Genomic DNA, 22,647 nt, shown 5'->3' with positions numbered 1-22,647 from the left:
TCATTTAATGGCATATTCTGCATGTTTAACCATTAATCTGGTACTGTAACTTACCTAGTTATTTTCAGACTCTGGTTGAAACTCAGCAAAAGTGATTTGCAACTTTTCTGTATTCCTAAAGATGTCTAGGCATAGATGCAAATTGGTGTGGTGAATTTAAGGCTATTAAAAACTAAGAAATTTTCTTCATTACTTTATAAGGACTTCATTCAGATACTTAGTAAGGGCCTCAGGAGTCCGTGAAGCACAAGCTGAAAACCACAGCTTCAGAAACAATATATTAGGAATTAATGGTGAATTCACAGTGTTTGTTACCTGCGTTGCTGCTAGTAAACAAGAGGAAGGCATCTGCTATGTATTTAAGCAGTGAAGATTAGCAGTAGAGGTTTCAAAAGTAATTAGTTTACTCCACTGCTACCAACGTGGAAAGGACTTCAGGAGCTAGATTATTCTAAATGTCTCATTTCTCTTTCTCCCCTTTCACCATATTGGTGTATAGTTTTCACTATGGGGAGGTAACATGAAATCCAGAAAGATGCAGGAGCCTGAAATGAAGAGAGAAAACTATCGCTATGATTCTTATAAACCTAGATTAGTACGGTTGTAGTTGAATACTCCATGATTCTTCACCTTCAGGACTGTGTCAGCAAATGACGACCGTGGGTCATTATGATATAGTGTCTGCTACTTCCATGTAAAATTATAGTAATAATAATTATAGAAAATACAACTGAAATATGACTGCCTGTCACTGTGCTACATTCCAGAAAGATCACGGTGCTGATAAAGTTCTCCAGATGACTATAATGCTTTTAGTTCTAACATACCAAGTTTCCTTGCAAAAAGATTTGACTTTAAAAATATTTGGTATTTCAGTTCAGTTTCTTGTGAAACTGCATTTTCCATGCACTTTGTGGTACAGAAGTATTAGTTTCCAGCAAATGCTCCCACGTCTTCACATGGTTTGGGCCTTTATTACAGAGCGTTTCCCCTTCCTGGTTACAAGACTAAGTGTCTGCTTTCAGCTGTGTATTTTCTGTGGTTGTTGCTGTAATGTTTTTAACAGGTTTATTTCTGTTACACTTCATTGTATAAAAGGTGTCCAGCAAAACAGATAATTTCCTGAGATATCTTTGCTTTCTTAGAGTCATGGAGCATGTGATGTGTAGCGTGGATGGGTGCATGATTATTTACAGCATGAGGAGTACAGCGTGGTCCAGTTGGCAGTGCCCTGGACTGCAACGCAGGAAGACCCTGATCTCCTTTTTGGCTCTATTACTTATTTACTGTGTTTCTCAGTGCAAGTAACTTCATCTTTGTGCATCTTCACCCTCTATTTCTGACTCAGATGTAGAGTGAAGATGCCCTTAATCTATATGCAGTGTTTAGTATAATAAGAAAGATCTTGTTCTTTAGGTGAGGTGTCTACATGCTTCTGTAATAAACATTAAAATACATGCTAAATGCTAAACAATATTTGAAGAAGTAACAAAACATGTTCAGAAATTGCAACAACTTCAAAGACCTATTTGGGCAAACACTTGTCAGGCAAATTTTCATCATGGTCCCGCTACCTGTCATTTCCTGCTCCTGAATTTATTCCTGCATTATTTATTTCTAGACTTCCCAGAACCTTATGTGTAGACAAAAGCTCCTATTTTACTTCATATGTTCCTCTGACTTTGGTAACTCTAACTTTGGTAACATTGTTACTTACTACTGCAAGAATTATAATATCTTGAATTGTGGATGGCTGGCATCATGGCAGTTCAGGCAGTAAGGTGCAAGTTGCTTAGAAGAGAGGGAGCTCCCTTTCACAGCTGTCAAGGTAGTTTTCAGCTATGGTAAAGTCCAAGCACTGATGATTTTAGATTGAGTTTGGTTTTTAACATGGCAGATAGGCATACCAAGGGAAGAAAGCTCTTTTCAGAAGCTGCGGTTAATGCTTTATATCCATGTCAACGTTCATTTTCTGGGTTTTGTGCAAATTGGATTAGTTTTCAGACATTTTAAAGCAAGCGTAAGTGGCTAGTGCAAAGAGGCTGCAGGAAGGGAGTGCTGGGATTTCAGGGGAGACCTTGTCTCTGTTCAGTGCAACAGGGAGAACGGACTGGCTCTGCCCAGTCCTGCCTGGATTACGAAGGAGAAAGGAAACTTTTTGCTGCTCCTTTCCAGAAACTGCTCTTGTTCCAGGGGAAGTGAGTGGGAGATTTACGATTGGCATTGTACCTTTTGCAATGTGCAAATGTAGAATTTACTAGGAATGGGGTTAGACCCTTCTGGAAGAGAAATGAGATACTTAAAGTGTAAGTTGCCGGCTTCATTCCTCTTTCAACTTTTGCGTTTGAAGGGAGGGAGGGTTTTCCTACCAGTGGAGTCATTAGCTACAGTTATTGCACCTTCAAAGTTAAAACAAAACTCACTCTGACTTTTGTGGTGAGGCATTTAGTGTGGAAAGGGTGTGTATATGTTTTCTTTTTCTTTCACCCTCTGATATAAAATACTACTGCAAAAAATATTCCAAACTTTTCCAAAGGACTTTTGCTGCGGAAAGCACTAGTACAAAGAGTCCTTTGTTTCACAGGAGTATCCAAACCTGTGGTAAACTCTTGCTCATTTTTTCCCCCCCGGACAGGTGCTGTGAAGCTCTTTGACATTTGTAGAGCAGATGGGATGCCATTTTACTGTTGTATCTAATTGACAGAACCTTACTAACTCTCTCCATGCATCCTGCCTCGGAAAGTGTGGGCTGTGGAGTCTTAGGGAGCACTTTTTCCTCATCAGCAGCTTGCTTAACTCACTTACTGCCAGGTGAAGAGTGAGAGCGATAACTTGCTAACTGGCCTGTGAAGCCTCTTGGGAATTCATAACCCAGGGAAATGATTTCTTGCTGCTGAATTTGCCATTTTGGCTGGTTGGTCACTTGGCTGTTGACTTGGCTACCGTACATTGTATTATGCTTATCTGCAGCCACAGATGTTATTGTGTGCATATATTTTAATGTAAATAGCAGTGTTGTCTGTCTATGCAATCACATAATGACACATGTAATTGAATATGTGTAGAATACATGAAGATGTCTGTGAAATGCTGTCTCTGTGGATGTGTGAATGCACACGTCTCTCCATGCCTCCTCCCCCTCTCAGGCTCCCAAAGGAGGGGTTTTGCGAATGTCCGGTTTTGGGATTCCAGACACGGTGAGGGTCTGATTTCCAAAAGGCTGGTGCCTGTGAAGGTCTCAGAGAAGAATGTAGCTGCCCCAATCATTTCTGCTAATCTTGGCATGCCACCTTCATACTCAGTTCTTGCACATACGTATGTCTTACAGGAAAAACACAGAATAACTGTTTTGAGTGTAACTTCTGCTAAAGGTTGTACACTCCTTGGCAGGTCTGGTTTACACAAGAAAACCACATTTGCAATGTGCTTCCATCATTTAAATCCCGATAGACACATATGCTTCCCTAGAAATTTCTTCTTTGAAGAACGCAGGCGATGATTTCACTTTTGGAAAGGTAGCTAGACTGTATTTTATGGTGATTGTCATTGGATATAGCCAAGAGGGGTAGGGATACCCAAACAAATATTTAATGCATTTCAGTTGGAGTATAAATGAACTAAGAAGCCCCTTGCCCTTGAGCAGCTGTAATTTTTAGGATTATTCTTACGAAGCATATTGAGTTTGAGATTCTTGGCTTCCTTGTGCAGCAGCCTGTCTCTCTGGCAACTGTCATCTTCAGTCATATCAGTTACATGCTGCCACAGCCACTCAAACATCTTGTGCAAATGTTAATATTAAAAGCAGGCCAGGTGGTAGCAAACTCTGGGCTAGATCTTCAGGTCACTATCAAAATCACAGGATTTACAAATAACCTGTATAAAAATTCTCCATTTCTCCAGGTGTCAATAGGTGTTTCTGTGGCACTGGCATTTCAACGCCCTTTGTGGTATACTTGATACCTGTAAGCTCTAATTCTAACTTGCAGCATTGTATGCTGGCCTTTTGGCATGAATGCCATTCAGATATCCTTTGGGATAGATGCTGGCTGCTGTACATAGGGCTTTCACAGTCTGGTTTTAAAGAATTAAAACACAAAAAAGTATTTTAAAAAAAGACTAGAAATAATCTTAAGAGGTTATTTAGCCAACCCCAAACCCCAGAGCAGAATCAGTTGTACCAAAATAATGGGATGTTGGGAGGCTCTCAAGAACAGGTTAGACAGCGATGAAGGCACCACACTGACCCCAGGCAATCAATTCCACCACTTTTACCAACCTTGCTGTTAGAAAGCTTTTTCTAGTATTTAACCCAACATCACCCCTGCTGCAATTAAACCTGTTCATTCTTGCCCTGTCCTCAGTAGATAGAGAAGTTTATTTTTCTTAGCGAAGCAAAGCTTTTACATATTTGAAATTATTATCCTATTCTGTGGCAATCTTCTTTTGTCTTGGATAAAGCATCCTCGTCCTTTCAATCTCTGCTCGTAAACATCTCATTCATGTAGTTGTTTTCTCCATTTTCTTCCATTAGTCCATGTCTGTCTTGAGGTCTAGGGCATGCTGGGTCAAAACACAACCCAGTACTCCAGCTGAGGGCTTGGGCTTGGTGAGCAGCATATAGATTGCTACACGTCTTGCGTGTGGTTGTGTATCCTACTGGCTGTACTGAGTATGTCTTACCATGAAACTTGCTGCTCTGCAACAAGATGACTTGTTTGATTCATGTTCAGTAGTTATTTTCAAGCTCTCTGAGCATTCTGTCACCTGTAAATTTAGTGAGCATATTCTCTATTCTACCAGCCAAGCTATTAATTAAAGTATTGAAGAACAGATCCCTGCAAAACTCCACTCAATATATTCTTTCACTTTGGCTGCCAACCACTGAAAAGTAATCTCTGAAAGTGTTTTTTTCAACCAGTTGTGTACCACTTTATAATGGTATCAGCTGATTGTGTTGAATAAGGTAGAAACTTTATTAAATTCCATATGTACTCCATCTGCTGCTACTTCTTATCCAGTACCAATTATCCTCCAAGGAAGGAAATTAGATTGATTTGACACAATTAATTAATGACAAATCCATTTGGCTGTTCTATACTTTTACAGGATAGTCAGGTGGAAAAAGAAACGTTATATAACTTGTCCGTGTATCTTTCCAGCCCTGTGCTTGCTGTCCCTTAGCATTCTTGAACTCCCCTCTTCATGAGTCCTCATTTGTAATTACCACGGTGCAGGAGTGAGAACAAGAGCTGGAGGCAGCGGTCATTATTACTGCCAAAATCTTTGTATCTTAAAGCCAAGCCTGGGCATTCTTGGACAAACGTGAACAGGTTAAGCTTTTTTGAAACCACCAGGCACACTAAGTAGCCTCTAATACTGTTTAGCCCTTTGACACTGACATGAATTGTGTCATGCGTTACAGTCATTTCTCATACATCCATATAAAAACAATTCAGCTATTTAACCTCTGTTACCTATATATACACACGCTTCTTTGGGAAATAGTAGGTGCTAAAATATTTTAAAACTGTTTCTCCCTTGCCAAAATCTTTGGATGCATTTGAACTCATTAGAGATCAGGATAATATTGTGCGTGTTTGGGGGTGCTGTGAATAACTAGGTCCTTTGAATTCCTTTCTGGTTGCAGACAAACATGAACAATAGCTGGGCAAGTACAGGCAATAGAAGGCATAAGTTTAAATCATGTTTAATACATTGAAAGCTACTTTAAGTAACTACGCAAGAGAACAACTGTATTTTCTTTCTAACATAAGAAGTCCATGTCTGTTAGTATAATGTTACCTGGAAAATGCTAGGAGATAAAAAGGTATCATGACATTTGGGGAATGCTTTTAGGAAGTAAGGAATTTGTCTTTTTGACAAGTTAAATGCAATGTTTTCTTAGCTCTGTCTGCTCGTGCAGTTTACGTATACAAATATAATAAATAATAATAAACAATAAATATAATAATTATTTTTATCTCCAGGAGTTTTAAATTTCTATATAAAAACCTGAAAGTTGGTGAGTAATGAAAATCATCTAAATGAGGCCCAATACCTTGCTGGCATCTTACCACATGCTTATATATTCCCTAAATGCCGCATGTGTAATCATAGGGAACCTAAGGGCCACGTAGGCTTTTCAGACTTCTTAGGCAATTGCCCAGGTAGCATACCCCTTAGAATTACTCATTAAAACCACCCAAAACAATTCATGTAGCTGCAAGCCATGTGAAATTGTCATGGATTGTATCTAGCCCAGAGCCTTGTGGGCTCACCATCCACCCCTGCTGCTGCCTCCTCAGTGGTGGAGATGGCAAATAATATAAAGTGACTCCAGAAGGTCACCTGGCTTGCCCCCAAGACACAGAGTTACTGCTGCTATTTCTCATATTCCCCTCATGAATATAGCAAATTTCTTTCATTCCTTTTAGTCCACTTTCACATATTTTGTCCTCAATGACAAATAGCGAGGACTTCTGAAATGACCAGAGCTTCTTTTGTATACACAAATAATGTCATCGTTTTAGGAGCCAGTATTTCAGGGCTTAAAAACACATACATTTATCTCATTGCCCTGAGTTACACCCTCTTGAGCTTTCTTCAGCAATCTGAGTTTCCCCTTGGTGTTTACACACCCTTCATGCTTTCAGATAATCACTGCATCCTTTCCAGTCCCTTTAACCTTCATCTAGCCTAGCAACAGTTGTTTGTTTAAATTTATTCTCATAAATCACATCTTCCCACAGAAGTCAAAAGGAACGTGTGATGCACTTCTGGGATCAAGTGTATTAGTAACTTTCAAAACCCCAAATCTCAATTACTTTTTGTTAGGCATATGTTGCTACAGGATACACATTGTACTGAAGAAGTGTATTTGGCCATTCAAACAGAATTGCCTAATTATTAAATCCTTGCAGATGAAGATTCATTTTTCCGAGAACTGGAGATACCAGCCTACTCTACATATACCTAAACAAAATGACTTCCTTGTAAAACTTCATCAACATGGAGCCAGTGCAGTTAGCTCATTGCCCTCGAGGGCTGTTGTATCATCATCGATGCAGTTGGTTGAGTTGTGGAGGGTTAATTCCTCCCACTCACACCACCGCAGTCACAATAATCCTTCTGTTCACAAACTTCCCAAAATATTTATTGAGAGAATAGCTTGGAGGTATGTTTTCAGCAATGCTTAAGCCTGTTTTCACTTGTCTCTCTTGCTTGCCCCCCTCTTTTTTTTTTAATTACATTTTGGGAGTGGGTCGGCCAGTGCTTAAAAGCTGGAGTTTCAGAGAGACAGCTTCTCCTTGCTTTAATTAGTTTGACAGGCACCTCTGCTTTCCAGCTGAGTTGCCCTAACTGGAAGCAGCTGCTCTTTGGAATTACTCCCCCTCCTCGCTGTGTTATAGAAGTAGTATCTTGTGCCCCTTCAATGAATTTATGGACATCAAATGCACAGTTCCAAGGCTTAAGGTGTGCCTGGCTGCAAAGAGATGTTTCTCTCCTTTCTTTATTAATTAACAAAGTTTTATGAAGTGAAACATGTCATTAACAATATAGGGAATATGAAATGTACAGATTGGATATGTTTCTCCGCTTCCTTCTTAACTCTTGTTAGTGAGCGTAGAGCAGGTTTTAAGATATTTTTCCATGGCAATTTGAAACTCTGATTTGAGAGAGAGCCTTGAATGATTGTACAGCTTGCCAAGGTAGTGAAGAGTAAGGATTCTCCAGAAGAGCACAGGCTCTGTGAATCAAGCTCATGCCTGTGTTTACAGCCACAGCTGAAATGAATACTTATCATCTTGACTACATTGTCACAGTCTTGTGAATGCTCCTGATTTCATCACTAGCTTGATGATTTATTTAACATCCTACCACCTGGAGCCAAGTGATGTAAAAATCTCAATTTGCTGCTGTTTTTTAAATAATGGAAATGTAAATTCTGGCTTTTATTTTCCAATAAAAGCATGAAAATGTGACCTAAGTGCACCCTGATGACTCAGACAATTGAAGCTGAAGCACTCCAAAAGTCTTACTTTAAAAATTCCATTATATTTTAATGCAAGGGTAATTTTCAGGTGCCTGACATCTGTGAGCTTTGAACACTTATCATTACAGCAGAAATTGCAACACCACGTGTAACACAACTGCTAGTCAACTGCTGTTTGTTTTTCCCTAAATTATCTCTTAATGTACGTGTCTGGGCTTGCTGGGTGGTGCACAGGTCAGCTAACCCAGGGGCACAACTCTGAGATGGGGAGGACACCTGTGTTTTGGTCTGATCTGGTACTCTGGGGAGTGGGCAGGAAGCATTTACAAGGAAAGGCAGGGCAGCTGTTTGGAAAGTGAGAGAAGACTGGGTGCTCTGCATCTATCAGAGCCCGCTGATGAGAGCTGTTTCCAGGGTTGGAGGCACGAGGAGAAGCTCCGGCGATGGAGCAGGAGTTAGCCCAGCAGAAAGTGATCTGAAAGAAGAGGCTGAAGCTGGTATGTTCTTCTGAAGGGGCTGCAGTAGGGAGAATTGACCCTGGGCTGACATGATCTGCAAGCAAACAACAAATAATCACGTCTGGTCTATTATCTTCACCTGTGGCTAGCTGAGATCATCAGGCAGGTTTCTTTGGTTGCTTGGCTTCTGCATTAAGTAGGCCCACCTACTCCTTCACTAATAATACATCTATGTGACTTGGGACACAGGCTTGAAAAGTGCAAAGTCTGAGCTCAGTACTGAGTCCTCGTAGGACTGAAAGTCAGGCTTTGATAGGGTCTGTTTGCTGCTTGTTCAGAAGGGTGGGGTATTAACTTTTAGAGAAAGTTAAGGAAATAATTTGTGTTCTGTTATGTTTTGGGACAATATTTAATTGGTAAATTGGGTGCTGGGTGTTAGGTGGAGTGTGGAGGAGGTGACTTTTGGGTGGAAGTGGTCTGTTCTGGAAGAGAAGCTAAGCAATTCTTCCTCTTTTGTTTTCTTGTAAGTCTCTACCATTGGCATGTTTGTGTCACACGTACTTTGCTGTAGTATTTTGCCAAGGGCAGCTCTGTGAATTTTTATCTCTCCATTGATAGCAAGCAGATAACTTTTTTTTTTTTTAAGATCTACATTTGCATTTCATAATCGGTTGCTTTTGCAAAGATACAATTAATGAAAGCTCTTAGGTTTCTTTTTCAAGAAAGTATTACTTTTAGGAAAAGTAGTTTCCCTTTCAAAAGGAGATGCAATGAAGATCTTCTCTGAGGTGTATCCATTCTTATTTTAAAAATTTGAGCTCGTCATGGAGTCAGTAGTAATAAAACAGTCACTATGTGATCTTGGCCATCTCTGTTGGTGCTCTGCCCACCTTACTACAGCCAACTTGGCATGATACTTACATCAGCACTGAGCATCTCTGAAATACATGGCTATCACACGCTACTAAGTTGTACCTTGTTCTTGGCTGGTTTTATGATGTGCTTTGGGATGAGATCATCAGACTCCTTTTCATTAGTAATTTACTAAGAGTTTCAACAAAGGAATCAAAGGATACCGCATTTGGAAAAAGGAGAGGCTGAAGTCCTATTCCCAGTTCTGAGGCTTGCTTTTCGCCTTTTTCACTTCCACAGTTCTAAAATTATTTGGGGTAGGAGCAGCCAAAGGATGCTAAGCTAAATAGTTCTGTCTCCGTGGATTTTTTAAGTCTCTTACAAAAAAGATTTGTATGCATCCTTTCTAGCAGACGCTTACAAAAAGAATATAAGAAGTTGAGCAAGCTGCTGTGAACGGCAGTGTAGAGACTACCCCTAGACATCCCAAAGGATGCTAAACTCCTGTCTGAAAAATTAATTAAGGTTTATAAAACATTTTGTAAGAAGTGCTGCAGAAAGCTAATAGAAAATGAATGCTAACTATTTAAATGTTGACAGGAAATAACACGGCATCAAAGCTGGCTTTGCCATGCAGCTAGAGACAAGAGGGTGCTGTGTTTGGGTGGAGAAGGCAGAAGTAAGTAACATGAAGAAGCAAGAGTGCCTGACATCGCAGGAGGCAGATGGAGTCCTGATCTGCGGGTGGTTTTGGAGCAGCATGCTGTGCACCTAAGCAGGATCGTGGCTGTGGTGTCCCCAGGGATGTGTGCTCCTCGCTGGTCACGCTTGGGCTCTTGGAGCCCTGCCACTGGATGAGCTAGTGCTGCTGCCTCCCAGGTTAAGAAACACGGTGCTGTGCTCCGCAGTGGGGAGAGGAACTGGGCAGGATACGAGAGGCCTTTGTGGAGCACATCTGAGGGCAGGAAGGGAGGATATGAACCTTTCCTTTCTCCTTATGAGTCAAAAGGTATCCTTCCAGAAGGGCTGCGATACTCGCTGTGTTTGGATTTCTTTTCCTTATATGATTTCTCATGTAAAGTCACAGCCACCGTATTTTAACTGAAGCCTGCCAAGCTTAGCCGTATTTGTATGTCTACCGAGCGTGGTGCTAGCCCGAAGCATTGAGACTACTGGAATGATTTTCCTGGGCATGTGTCTCTCCCTCCTCCTTATTTTTTAATCTAGTTTGGTACTGATATCCAAGGGAACGATGGATTGGATGTAATGCAGAGAGTTCAGACTTCATCAGCATAAAGCAATTCGTTGTTCCTAACTGCTTTCTGCTGATAGAATTAAACAGACTTAACTCCATCTGGTTCGTGTTGGGCATATTAGTGTACTGCTCTCGCTGTGATGTGATACTCTGGTCATAAGGCTGGCAATAAGACAGGGAGCTGACAGCTAAGCCTCTAAAAGAATAAATAATGATTACTGACTGTACAGCAAAGAGTATATGGTCTAAATACTGTCTCTTTTAAAGTCGCTGGATAAGTATTGCTTGCACTGCTTTTAAAATCAGGAATATTTTCCGTAGTTATCTAACTGGCAGTCGATGCTGAAACTTGATCATTTCAGGAATATATAGCGGTCTGATGTGCAAATGCACACGATGGATCTAGCGCTCTCTTACAGTTTATGCCTGTATGTACTAAGGGTGTCTGAGACAGTGACAGCCTGTTTAGCAGAATGGCTGATGGGTTGGATGTGTGGGTCCCCATCCTGTCCCATGCTAGAGGCTTTCTGGAGTGGCCGCTGGCATGTCTGCTTTCTGCTGGAGAGCAGCTGCTGTCTCCTTTGGCTGGTATGGGTGATGCAGAGAACCCACTCTGAGGGACCCCGTGACCAGAAATAATAATCATACTTAAATAATTCTTAAGGAAAATACTTTAAAAATGAACTAACAGGTCAGAATTAAAAGAAATTATGTTTTAGGAGGACTTTCAAAAAAACATAGTGAGGAGAATGAGATAAAATTGTTCCAAGATGGAGTGTGATAACTTGATGGGATGGAGCCTGCAACCAGTAAGGGTTGCAATTCCAATCAAAGGCTGTGATGTGAAACTGTGTGTTTTAATTTGATGACCTTTACCAAGGGGAAAGAGGGAGAGAGCTGAAAGGAGATACAATCATTCCTAATAGTGTGTTGCATTGTAATTTGCTTGTGTTAAGAGTTTTAGGGCTTTTGCGGGTCACCTGTAGAGGCTAGCTGGAATTTTTATTTCTCCCTTCCCCTGCACCCTCTGTGCATACAATGGCTTGCTTATTTATTTCTGTGAAGCTTTGATGTTCCGGGGCTGGGCTGGGTGTTGTTAGTGATGTTGAGAAACCTCCTGTGTTTTGTTCACGCACGCAGAGTTAATTGCCGGGCGTCCGAGTAGGAAGCCATTTCCCTCAGGTCATCTATCGGGAACCTATGAAGTTTGGTGCCCTTTACACTGTGGGGCACGATCCGCTTCCCAAGGCAACCCGATCTCTCCCAACCTCTTGCATGTAGTTTAAAATTGATATCAAAGTGGTATAGATTTCTTGGATCAAATGCTTTTTATGTGGTTGCCAGCAGTTGTGATAATTTGGTTCTGATGGTGCACATCAGCTTTTCCAGTTCATTTTGATGCATATTTCAATTTTTCATTATTAAATGCTTTGTTGAAACCATTGTGTCACTTTTGTGTGATACTGTGGTGAGATGATACATGCTACTTTGGGACAGAAAGATTGTCATCTTTTGTCTTAATAACTCAGAGGTTTGCATCTGAGGTTTGTGCTTTTCACAGAGAAAGAGTTTGGCCTGGTGAAGGCGGTCCCCCTAAACCCTTAGTACAGAAAGGAGTGAGATGAGCTTCTCTATGGCCCCCTTAAGCTGGAGCTAGGGTCCTGCTCTGAGTATCCCTCGAGAAGAAAGTCCATCTCTGTTGAATACAGAAGAGTGCTCTCCAAGTTGGTTAATCCTGCCTGGTGTGTAGATGTGGGAAACTTATTAACTGCACACCCACATGTAGCTGATGGTGTGATAGGAGGATACATTCACATGCACAGTGCATCTGCCGTAACTGGGTGAAACTAGATTCACCACATACGTGTTGACCATTTCCATCTCCTGTATAGAGATTTGCAGGAGAGCAACCGCGGGGAGCTTCGTAGCTGCTCTGTGGAGGGACTTTCCGTTCAGAGTGCATTGGAGTGTGTGTGAGAGCAACCATAAGCCCATGCCCTGCGGGTGCCACACACTGGGGAATCGTATCAGGATCGCTGCCTCACTGCCTAGTGCTGCCCCGTAACTGCACATTGAGCATTTTCCAGGATTTCCAAATGTTAAGTGCCTGGTCAGAGCTCCTGTGAGATGTCCCAAAAGTCTCAGAAAATTGACCAGATTTATTTCTTCCCAGTAGCATATAGAGGTCCAGTACAACATGCTTCTAGAACATGGTCTTTTGTGGATGCTTGAGTTATCGTCTAGACAACTACAGATAAAAATGCAAACAAAAATTGTATTCTAACATGCAAAATTTCAATTACTTTGTAATTGTGTAGTAGCGGCTGTAACACAAACCAAACACTGCAGTCATAGCTGGGCTTCAAAACCCATGTAAGGTCTGAGTTTCTGCTTGTTCTAAAACTCCCATACTCTTGTTGCAGCTGGTTTTTGTAAAATGCCCCTGGGATTTCTTACTGCAGGACATTGGCATCATTAAAATAGAGGAACCCCGTGATATCTAGGAAGGGGATCTATTTGAGGGAAGGAGAGGAGGCAGTATTTTAGCATGCCATAGTCATTGAATGTCTTGGGGAAATGGCATCTTGTGAATGTCTGAAGATGAATAGATACTATAATTGCAAGACCATAGAAGATGGTAGCTATTGTAAACTGCCGTGAGTTTGTTGTGTTTCTCTCATGTCAATTTGTTTCTTAAAGCAACTGCTCCTGGAGTCAAGTGATTTTGCAAGATCTTTTTGCCTTACGACCCTTTTTTTAAATCAAAGGCTCTGTGTCTCAGATAAAGTCAACTGGCTGAGGGGAAGAGTGCTGCAGCCATGCATCATGTTCCTCTGATGAAAGTTGCTGCCTCCACAAAAGAGGTGACATCATGGCTCAGGAAGCAGCTCTTGGACCACCACAATTTATAATCTAGTTTCTGTTACCTGTACTGCAAGGCTGAAAAGTGCAGATATTCAGGACCTGCTTCTGTAAGTAGTGTAGTCATCCTTGCACGGGAGCAATGACCTCCATTGGCAGGGAAGGGCAAGGCAAGTGGGAGTGCTGCCCCTTGCACCTATTTGATCTTAATCTATTGCTGCCTGAGTCAGAACAATGAGGGGTTTTTAGACTTTGTGCTGCAGAGTTGTTGGTTTGGTTTTGTTTTGTTGTTTTTTTTTTTTTAAATATGCCTCCAAACTATAAAAAAGACAGTGAACAGAAGACTGTGCACAAGAGGGGTCCAGAATATTTAAATCCTGAGATCAACAGTGTGCCTTGTTCAGATATTTTGAAAGTAGGCTGACATTACTATTGTTAAGTGGTTCAACATGGATTTCAGAGGGGCACTAAGTAAATTACACCTGACTAATTAAACCAGTTTTGAGTTATGCAAGCCATCTCAGAGTACTGAGAGACTTCACTGGCACGCCTTTATCCTCGTACTTCATTGGCTTATAGTTGCATACAATTTAAAGGTCAATTAGTAGAGATTTCATAACTGGTTTGGGCCTTTCATTATTTCTCATTACTAGTCAATAATACGATGAATTACATAGTGTGTATCCTACATGTGAATCCTAAAGAAGGGTCAATAAAAATGTGCGTATTTCTACATCTTCGGTGGTTTCTTTACCACTTTCAGCATAATTCTCTTTCAGATTTTCTACCTGTGCTCCCCACCTCCTTTTCTCTGTTCTGCATGTGCTGTTTACCACTCCAGCAAAAGCCATAGTTAACACAGTGCTTAGAAAAGTCTCGTCCCTTTCTTTGCATACCAGTTGCTGAGAAAGGAAGCATTTTGACCAGCTTTTCTCTCTGGTGCCAGCCTACAAAGTAAAAGGAGCAATCTTAGCTTTGAGGACAAAAAAAGAGCATCGCTGGGACTGTGGAGAGAAGAGGAGTGCAGTCACCCCTCTTCTGATTTATGCCTTCTCCAGAACTATTTTTAGCCCTGTTAGCAAATGGTATCATTTGTTGCTCCAGGCCGCTGGTGCTGTGCGATCGGTGCGAGCCTTGTCAGCTGTGGGGCTGGGGGGAGCCCGGTGCTGACCAGGGAGCCTGGGAGGGGAGCACAGGTGCCAGGCCAAGCCCTGGGTTGTGTTTGGGTGGTGCAGGGCATGTAACATCCAGCCTGGCAGCAAGTGGGGCTGGTGGGATGCTGGAGAAGCTACTAACTGCTTGATGATATGAGCTCTTAAAGTGCTTGGCCAGTGCATGAGAGCTGTGTATCCATTAAATAAGTCACTTCCCCCCCCACCCTGTGCAGACAGGTGCCTCCAATAAACAACAGCTTGAAACAGTAGTGTTCCAAGATGCATCTAACCATTTCAAAGCTTAAGGATGAGCACCGAGACACAGAGGAGTGAAGGATTTCCTTGCTGGTGGTGCCAGCGGGAGCCGGGAGTGAGGCAGTGGGCAGGCCGGGAGAAGCACCCCATCCCTTCAGGTCATCCTCCCGCTCCTTCCACCCCGCGGGCAGTGCGGTTTGGGCACCCTTATTTACGCTACTTTCCCCAACAAGTATGCTCGTGTGTCTGTGTGCATGGCCGCTCAGCTGTTTCCTAGAAGTGGGAGCATCCCCATTGGTGTCTGTAATTAGTGATTATTTAATTTCATTATAATATGGGGGGGGGGGGTGTAAAGTAATAGGAAGGAGGAAGGGTTTCCACAGTGCCTCCCCAAGGAGAGCTTTGCCTTTTACGATACACTCGGCGACGGATCTCTCCTCTCCTCAGGAGAATGATGGGATCCCGGTACTTAAACTAAAAATCTGAGTTAACCGGGCGCCTCTTCCCATGCCGGCCACGTAACGAGAGCGGCTGGCACCGCCGCCCGACTACTCTTCCCGCGTCGCTAAGACGACGCTGTTGACTTTGCTTGCCGCCGGAGCTGCCGGCGTTCAGGTGAGGCGCTGGCACGGGGTGAGGGCCGGTCAGCAACAAGCCCTCCCCCGGCGAGCACACGGCCCCCGCCGGGCGCGGCCCCGGCTCTCGGGCTGGGGGCAGCCGCGGGGACCCGGCACCCGGCCGCGGCGGCGCCGGGGCCCTTTGTTGCCGCCCCGGGGCGGCCACGTGCGCCGGGCGAGCCCACCGGCGGGCGGGGGATGCGAGGCCGGCCGGCGGTGGCGGCGGGGGGCGGAGGAGGGGGAGGGGCTTTGCCGCCGGGTGGGCGCCCCCGCCGCGCCGCAGTGGCACCGCCGGCCGCCCTGTCGCTGGGCCGAAAGTTTGAGGGGGGGGCGGCGGCGGCAGGGACGGCCCGCGGTGTCCCGGGGCGGGCCGGGAGCCGAGCGGGGCGGGCGAGGCATGGCGGGGCGGGGCGGGCCGGCGGCGGCGGCGGGGAGCCGGCGTTGATCCGGCGGCCTGGCCGGGGCATGGAGGGGGAGCGGGCGGGCGGCCCCGCCGCCCCGGCGGAGAGCGGCACGTCGGAGGCGTTCGCCCAGCTGTGGGCCGACGTGATGGGCATCCTGGTGAGTGGGGCCGGGGCGGCATCGGGCTCGGGGGCAGCCTGCCGTGGGACGGGGCGGGCCGCGGAGCGCCGCTCCCCAGCACTGCCCCCCCCGTCCGCCCCTCTGTGGCGGGGGTGGCGGGCGGCGAAGCCCTGGCCGGGACGGCGGGTCTCCCCGGCACCTGCTGCGGCGTCTGCCCCAGCTGGCGAGTGTTCCCGCCGTGCGGGCTCGGACGTCCCAGGAAGAGTGCTTCCGAGGGCGAAACCAAGTATCGTGTCGTATCGGCGACCGCTTTCGTCAGGGCTTCGGCGGAAAGTTTTCTGGGCTGTCAGTGTAGGAGAGGCGCCAGCACGGCGCGGAGCCCCGCTGGGGAGCCGGGGTTGGGGTCGGGGTTGTTTACCGGACCGGACCGGACCCCGCGTCTGCTTACACGCCCAGAAGCGCTTGTTCAGGCTGATCAATGGGCGCATTGTTTCCTGTTGCTCCGGCACGCTGGCAGATTCAGTTAAATTCGGGCGAAAGGCTGGTCTCTTGCTGCGTTTGCATTCCACGCACGTGTTTTCGGCGTCCCGGCGCCAGGCTCGGGTGAAGCCCCGTGTCCCCCGGGGCAGGGCCACCCGGCCCGCGGTGCTGCCCGGTTGTGCTCCCGGGTGCCGGTTTTGGAGCTCTTATTCGCGATGGTTTTTTGGAAGCGAGTTGCTCGGTTACGGCCCGTGGAGTTTCTGCGCTGGTGATCTTCTGAGGAGGGACTAATCCTCGTAATTCACTGGTTACAAACAAAAGAGATGGCCCCAGTAACAAGGGCTCAAGGAATTATATTTGGTGGGCACGTAGCGTACCGACAGGATGGACTGGACGGCAAACAGTAAAAATACAGGGAGAGTCAATTCTTTATTTCTACTTGCAGCGAGAGAATAATATTTACTTTAGGTGGAAGATGATAATTACCACACAGGACTGCCACTCAGCAAAAAACCAAATACTAATGTTATATATGTACTGGAGCTGGCAGTTTTCCAGTGATAAGGAACGTGGTAATCAACAGTGGAGTGCCTGTTTATTCATTTTAAAAGCAAATGAATAGGCTTGATGTGTATTAATTTTTGTCGTTAACATTTAACCGGTAGACGTTAAAGAATATTGTTAGAAATGCCTTTTGGAAAACTCAGAAGTGTTATAGAATTGAAGAGATAATTTAATTAGCGTTTTATGCTGCAATTTTTTCTCCACATGGACTTTATTGTGAGTACTCAAAGTAAGATTAAAAAACCTGCCTCATTCCTGTTCTTCGTAGAAATTCTCTGTTGACATGGCATTTGGTTTAATAGCACCCGGCTGCATACACTCTTTCACTGTTAATGATTTTAATCTAAGAATGCAAGCAGAGTCAGTTCTGCCAGTTTGTAGGAAGCACACAGTTGGTACTTTATGAACAGTCTCTTTCTCTCTCTTTCTGGCAGGTTTCAGTACTGCATTTAGTAAGAGGAAAGTGCTATTGGATGCCTGGGAAGAAGTGTTTGAGGAGGCCAGACCAACAGCCTAGCACGCTGGAGCTCAGTGCAGAAAAAGATCCGATTCTCACCACTAATAATTTGAATAGGTTTCTTCTGGCTGTACAAGCTAGTTTCCTTCCTGGGAAAACAGAGCTATTTAATTATTTGTCTTCTAATAAAACTAAGCTAAAGTCATTTGTCTTAGAGTTGGTCTGCTTTACAGGAAGGAAGCATCTTGTAACTAGTTGCTAGTTTATATTGGTTGCAAATATCACCCAGCACTAGTATGTTTTCTTACTGCAGTGTTTTGTGTTGCAACACAGTTAAAATATGAAAAGATAACCTTGTGTTGGGTCTCAAATTATAATTTATCTGAGGGAGGACAGAAGCTCTTCTCACTGCAAGTTGTCAGCTTTCTTCAGATTTAGGTTTTTTTAAAGAGTTCCTAGTCTTTGTGGCTGCAAAATATGTCCTAATATGAAGAATATAAACTTATTTAGTGCTCTGTCCTTGTCTGAAGGTGAGGAAGAGGTAGCTCCAGTGCCTTTTTCACCGCTCATCTTTGCGGTACATAGAGCTTTGTCCCTTTCAAACCTGTGCTGCGACAGGCAAACAAACAGTAAACTAGATTTGTGGCTTCCAAATGGAAGTCTGTGGATGGTTGCTCATGGTCCATGAGGCCACGACAGCGGCCTGCAGAGCTGGCTTACTTCTTCGGTGTTGTCAATGAAGCGAGAGTATGAGTCTTAAATTCCTGGGATTTACAGTAATTCACAATGCAAAACATATAGGGAGCACAGAGGTAGACACTGGAGTGATTCACTGGGAACGGCTCTATGAACGAAGAAGTCGGTGCAGCAGTAGGTTGGCTAAGTTGGCCGTGCAACCAAAGGAATGCACTATCGGGGGGAAGAGGCAGGAGAGGAGAGCCAGGATCTTGGGAGGGGAAAACTACAATGAAATGAAGAAAGGTGATCATCAAAAGTTTGTTGATTGAATGAGAGAGAGAAAATTGCATTCTTAAGCAATGATCGTAGGATGATGCAGGTTAGAAAAGACCTCAGGCGGCATCTAGCCTGACCTTGAGCTGAAGCAGGGAGAGCTGAAGCAGGGGGAGCGCTGAGGCCAGGTGAGGTTGCTTGGGGCTTTATCCAGTCGGGTGTTGAAAACCTCCAGGGACAGAAACTGCATAACCTCTCTGTGCAGCCTGTTCCACAGCTTTGCCGTCCTTATGGTGAAAAAGATGTTCTTTGTAAAAATGATGAAATGCCTGATTCTGTCCTCCTCACGCTGAGGAGTTACAACAGTGGGGAGGAGGAGGGGAACGTGTTGCCTTCCTCCCACTGGCCCTGCTGGAAGCCTTGCAGGGCATGGTGGTGGCCATGGTGGTGTCTCCTCTAGGTGTAGGTTTAGGAGGAGAGGCCATGGAATTCAGGCCAGCTGGTATTTTGGTACTGTAGTTACTTAAAATATAAATAGAGCCCCTCTCGCTTAGTGGATAAATATATTTTATTGTTTGTGTACATTCAGTTAAGTTCCTTAAAATAGGACCTCGTTAGCAGGAACCTGTGATGGCAGATCCCAGGTCCGGAGGGGAAGCAAATACTTTTCAAGTGCTGCTTGTAAGCAGTATATTTTACGGACTTTGAAGTCACATAATAACTCTCTCTATACTTGACAAATACTGAGTGTACTTGCAGCTGTACTGGGGTTTTGCTGAAGTAAATGCGACTTTTCCCTTTTGCACTTATTCTAATGAAATATTTCATAGGTGCAGCTGTGGTATAAGCACCTCAAAGCTATTTGTGCTGTTAATGGAGCTCAGCAGATAACATAATTATACTTAAAAGCTTTTGCTTAGTCTGTAGCAAGCACATGTTGGAATGTACTGGTTAATTACAATTTGTAGTGTTTGAAGCAGCAATGGATGGTAGAAGTCTATTAAGGTTTTAGAGAGAGATTGCAGTAGGTGGATCATGAGTAGTAATATAGAAATCCTCTGCATCCCCCAGACTCAATGCCATAAAAAGGGATATTTTTGACATAGCATCACGTATTGATGCAATGATAGCAAGCTCTTTGCTGCTAAGAGTCTGAAGGTTTGTATGTGATCAGATCTGAGAACAAATCGTAATACGAAGTGAAAATCATGAACTTTATTCTTTTAAAGATGTGCTTTCGAAGCATGGGCTATTGACCTTAGTACAGGGAAGACACTCTAGTGTCTGTCTTGTTTATGGGATGTTCTTCCTTCTTGCATAGCATGGCTGGAACAGGTATCTGGGTCAAATCTTGACGTTAATGAAATTACTGGCAAAACTCTGGTCAGTGTTGATAGAGCAGGGATTTCACTAAAGAAAACTATTTGTGTGAAGCGTTTTTGTCTTCAGTGGCCAAGATGCAAAAGATAGAGGAACTTGCAAGAGACGGAATGAAATTAGAAGTCTTTCCGGCTTTTTATTTCAAAGTGATAGATAGTTTCTTGTTTCAAACTTGAATCAATTATAAGAGCTGAAAAAAAGAAAATTCTTTATTTTTCGATAATATTTTGCAGTTATACTAAGAGAAAACAGTGCTTTCCCACTGTCTGCTGTTAGCTAAAGAGAACAGAGTATTTTGAGGACAATAAAGCTCACTTGGGTTTGTACTGGGAGCCCTAATATTTACATATATAACCTATCTTGCTCTCCGTGTTTCAGTGACTATTTGAATTTCTTATCAAAGTAATAAAGAAACAAACTGAAAGAGAGAAAGACGCCAGCTGATAATACTACTGTGATAACATGTAATTACATACTGGCTAACATACTTTGGGGAGAGGCATTTGATGTTAAGCTAGGGAGCCTGGATATCTGGAGAGATCGGGGAAGTAGATCTCTGACCGATAAAAGCAGTCGGAGGACTGCCAGGAGGAACTGTGGCAGCTCACACCAGCTGCAGATTTCTCCCAGGGTTGCTCTTCCTTAAACCATTGTTAGTTCTCTGTGACCTCCGGTGGAAATTTCTGTACTCCATTGCTCTCCCAGTGTCTCCTTCAGGTGACTCTGTTTCTCTGATGTCTGCTTGGCACCGAGAGGCCGCTCCAGCTGAAGCCATCGGTGCTCAGCATGGTTCTGTGGAAAAGCACAGGCAACCAACTAGCTACTCCAGGTAGAATGTGCTTTTGAAAATGCAATGTACTCGTTTTTTTCTGATTTTTATTGACGTGTCGGCAAAATGGCTGTGGCACTGTGTAATTAGCTCAAAAAGCACTTTGGGACATTCTGATTCAAAACATTTTTGTTCCGACTTCTAATTTGGAGTGCATTTTTAAAGCATATCCCAGTTGCAACAGTAAGGATAAACCTAGAAGGCCTGGCCTCTGCTTTTCAAACTAGCAGGTATTGTTTTTTCTATTTTACAAAACCATGGAGTGTATTTTCCTTTCAAATAAAGAAATCAAAACGGAGAGTGACTGTCAGTTTAGGTGTTGGATTCAATTTTATATTTTAAACTTAACCTGTTGCATCTCCTTTCCCTCTCATCTCCATGCAATGTTGCGCCTAGCAATGCTAATGCTTTTATGAAGAAAGACAGCTCATAGAGATAACCTTTGGTCTAGGCTTTTTCTTGCATGTCAGGCCACATAAAACAGATGTCTCCATCAGAGAGCTTAGTCCCCACAGGACCCTATGCAGTTGTCGTGGTTTAACCCCAGCCAGCAACTAAACACCACGCAGCCGCTCACTCACTCCCCCCCCACCCCCAGTGGGATGGGGGAGAAAATCGGGAAAAGAAGCAAAACCCGTGGGTTGAGATAAGAACGGTTTAATAGAACAGAAAAGAAGAAACTAATAATGATAATGATTACACTAATAAAATGACAACAGCAATAATGAAAGGATTGGAATGTACAAATGATGCGCAGTGCAATTGCTCACCACCCGCCGACCGACACCCAGCCAGTCCCCCGAGCGGCGAATCCCTGCCCCCCACTTCCCCGTTCCTATACTGGATGGGACGTCCCATGGTATGGAATACCCCGTTGGCCAGTTTGGGTCAGGTGCCCTGGCTGTGTCCTGTGCCAACTTCTTGTGTCCCTCCAGCTTTCTCGCTGGCTGGGCATGAGAAGCTGAAAAATCCTTGACTTTAGTCTAAACACTACTGAGCAACAACTGAAAACATCAGTGTTATCAACATTCTTTGCTCTGAACTCAAAACATAGCACTGTACCAGCTACTAGGAAGACAGTTAACTCTATCCCAGCTGAAACCAGGACAGCAGTCAGGAATGATAAGAGGTTTTGGTTCTGATGCCCTCTTCGTTCGTTCTTGAAAACAAACTCGAGGTTTCCCTGGCCTTTGAATTGCAGAGGAAGAAGTAGGGAAGATTTTTATATACCTGTTCTATGTCTGCTATGAACTGCTGTTTACTAGGGTATAACCATAAATTTAAGGTAAACTTGAATCTTGGTGATAACATTTTATTCCACTGTGTTGCTGGTTTGCTGTGAATACCAGCTCCATTATCAATATGTGGAAATACTCTTCTTCCTCATATTTACTCACATTTTGAAAGTCAATCAACCAAGCTCTCAGTGTTTTAAGAGCAGTGGAATACCACATTGCCAGAGTTTGCCTGTAATGATGCCTCCTTCCTTTTGCGGATATGAAAAAATGGCAGTCTCTAATCAGAAAGAAAATGTCAAAGTTGGTGTGGAAAATGGAAAAGTGTTGCACATGCAGGACAATGAGCACTTCAAGAAATTTTATTATGTGGAATGCAATGTATTATGCTACACACGTTGGTTACCATTTTCCGTAGTCGGGTGAAAAGCTCTTATTTTTAGTGCGTATCTTGGAGCAACTGACGTTTTACAGGACTAGATAATGATTAACTTATTCTGATGCTGTCTAGAAAGCAATGTAAATTAGCAGTGATTGCACGAGATGCTGTGCAAATGGAGGAGCATAGAAATTAAGCCATGTGAGCTAAGTGGAGGGAGCGGGGTGCAGCAGAGTGGGGTCACTGCTGGACATGGTGCAGGGCCGAGGGACGGATGAAAGGGGCAGTGTCCAGGGCAAGGGAGTTTGAGTCCAAGGGGAGAAAGGACTTCCCTGTCCTTCCAGACCCCAGTTGAACTGCTCCAGCTTTGGCCCTGGGCTCGGCTCCTTCAGGACTTTTTGCCT

At 44.0% G+C, this 22,647-nt stretch overlaps 1 protein-coding gene across 4 annotated transcripts in view; it reads left to right on the top strand.

Moving 5' to 3' along the window:
* The window catches only part of LOC128140631 (SAM and SH3 domain-containing protein 1-like), a 575,076-nt gene that overhangs the window by 429,305 nt on the left and 123,124 nt on the right, over positions 1–22,647 (top strand). Inside the window, exon 1 of one of the 4 annotated variants that reach the window (XM_052784773.1) lies at positions 15,835–16,007. The exons of the other annotated variants lie outside the window; for them this stretch is intronic. Within the exon in view, the coding sequence (XP_052640733.1) occupies positions 15,912–16,007 (96 nt within the window). The 5' untranslated portion in view covers positions 15,835–15,911. Of the gene's footprint in view, positions 1–15,834; positions 16,008–22,647 lie in introns of those variants that run through there. 4 annotated transcript variants of the gene reach the window in all.

The sequence above is a fragment of the Harpia harpyja genome, chromosome 4, assembly GCF_026419915.1.
Source record: "Harpia harpyja isolate bHarHar1 chromosome 4, bHarHar1 primary haplotype, whole genome shotgun sequence".
In the NCBI taxonomy this organism is placed as follows: domain Eukaryota; kingdom Metazoa; phylum Chordata; class Aves; order Accipitriformes; family Accipitridae; genus Harpia; species Harpia harpyja.
Note: the sequence above shows the minus strand (reverse complement) of the source record. Positions and strands in the feature narration are given on the sequence as shown.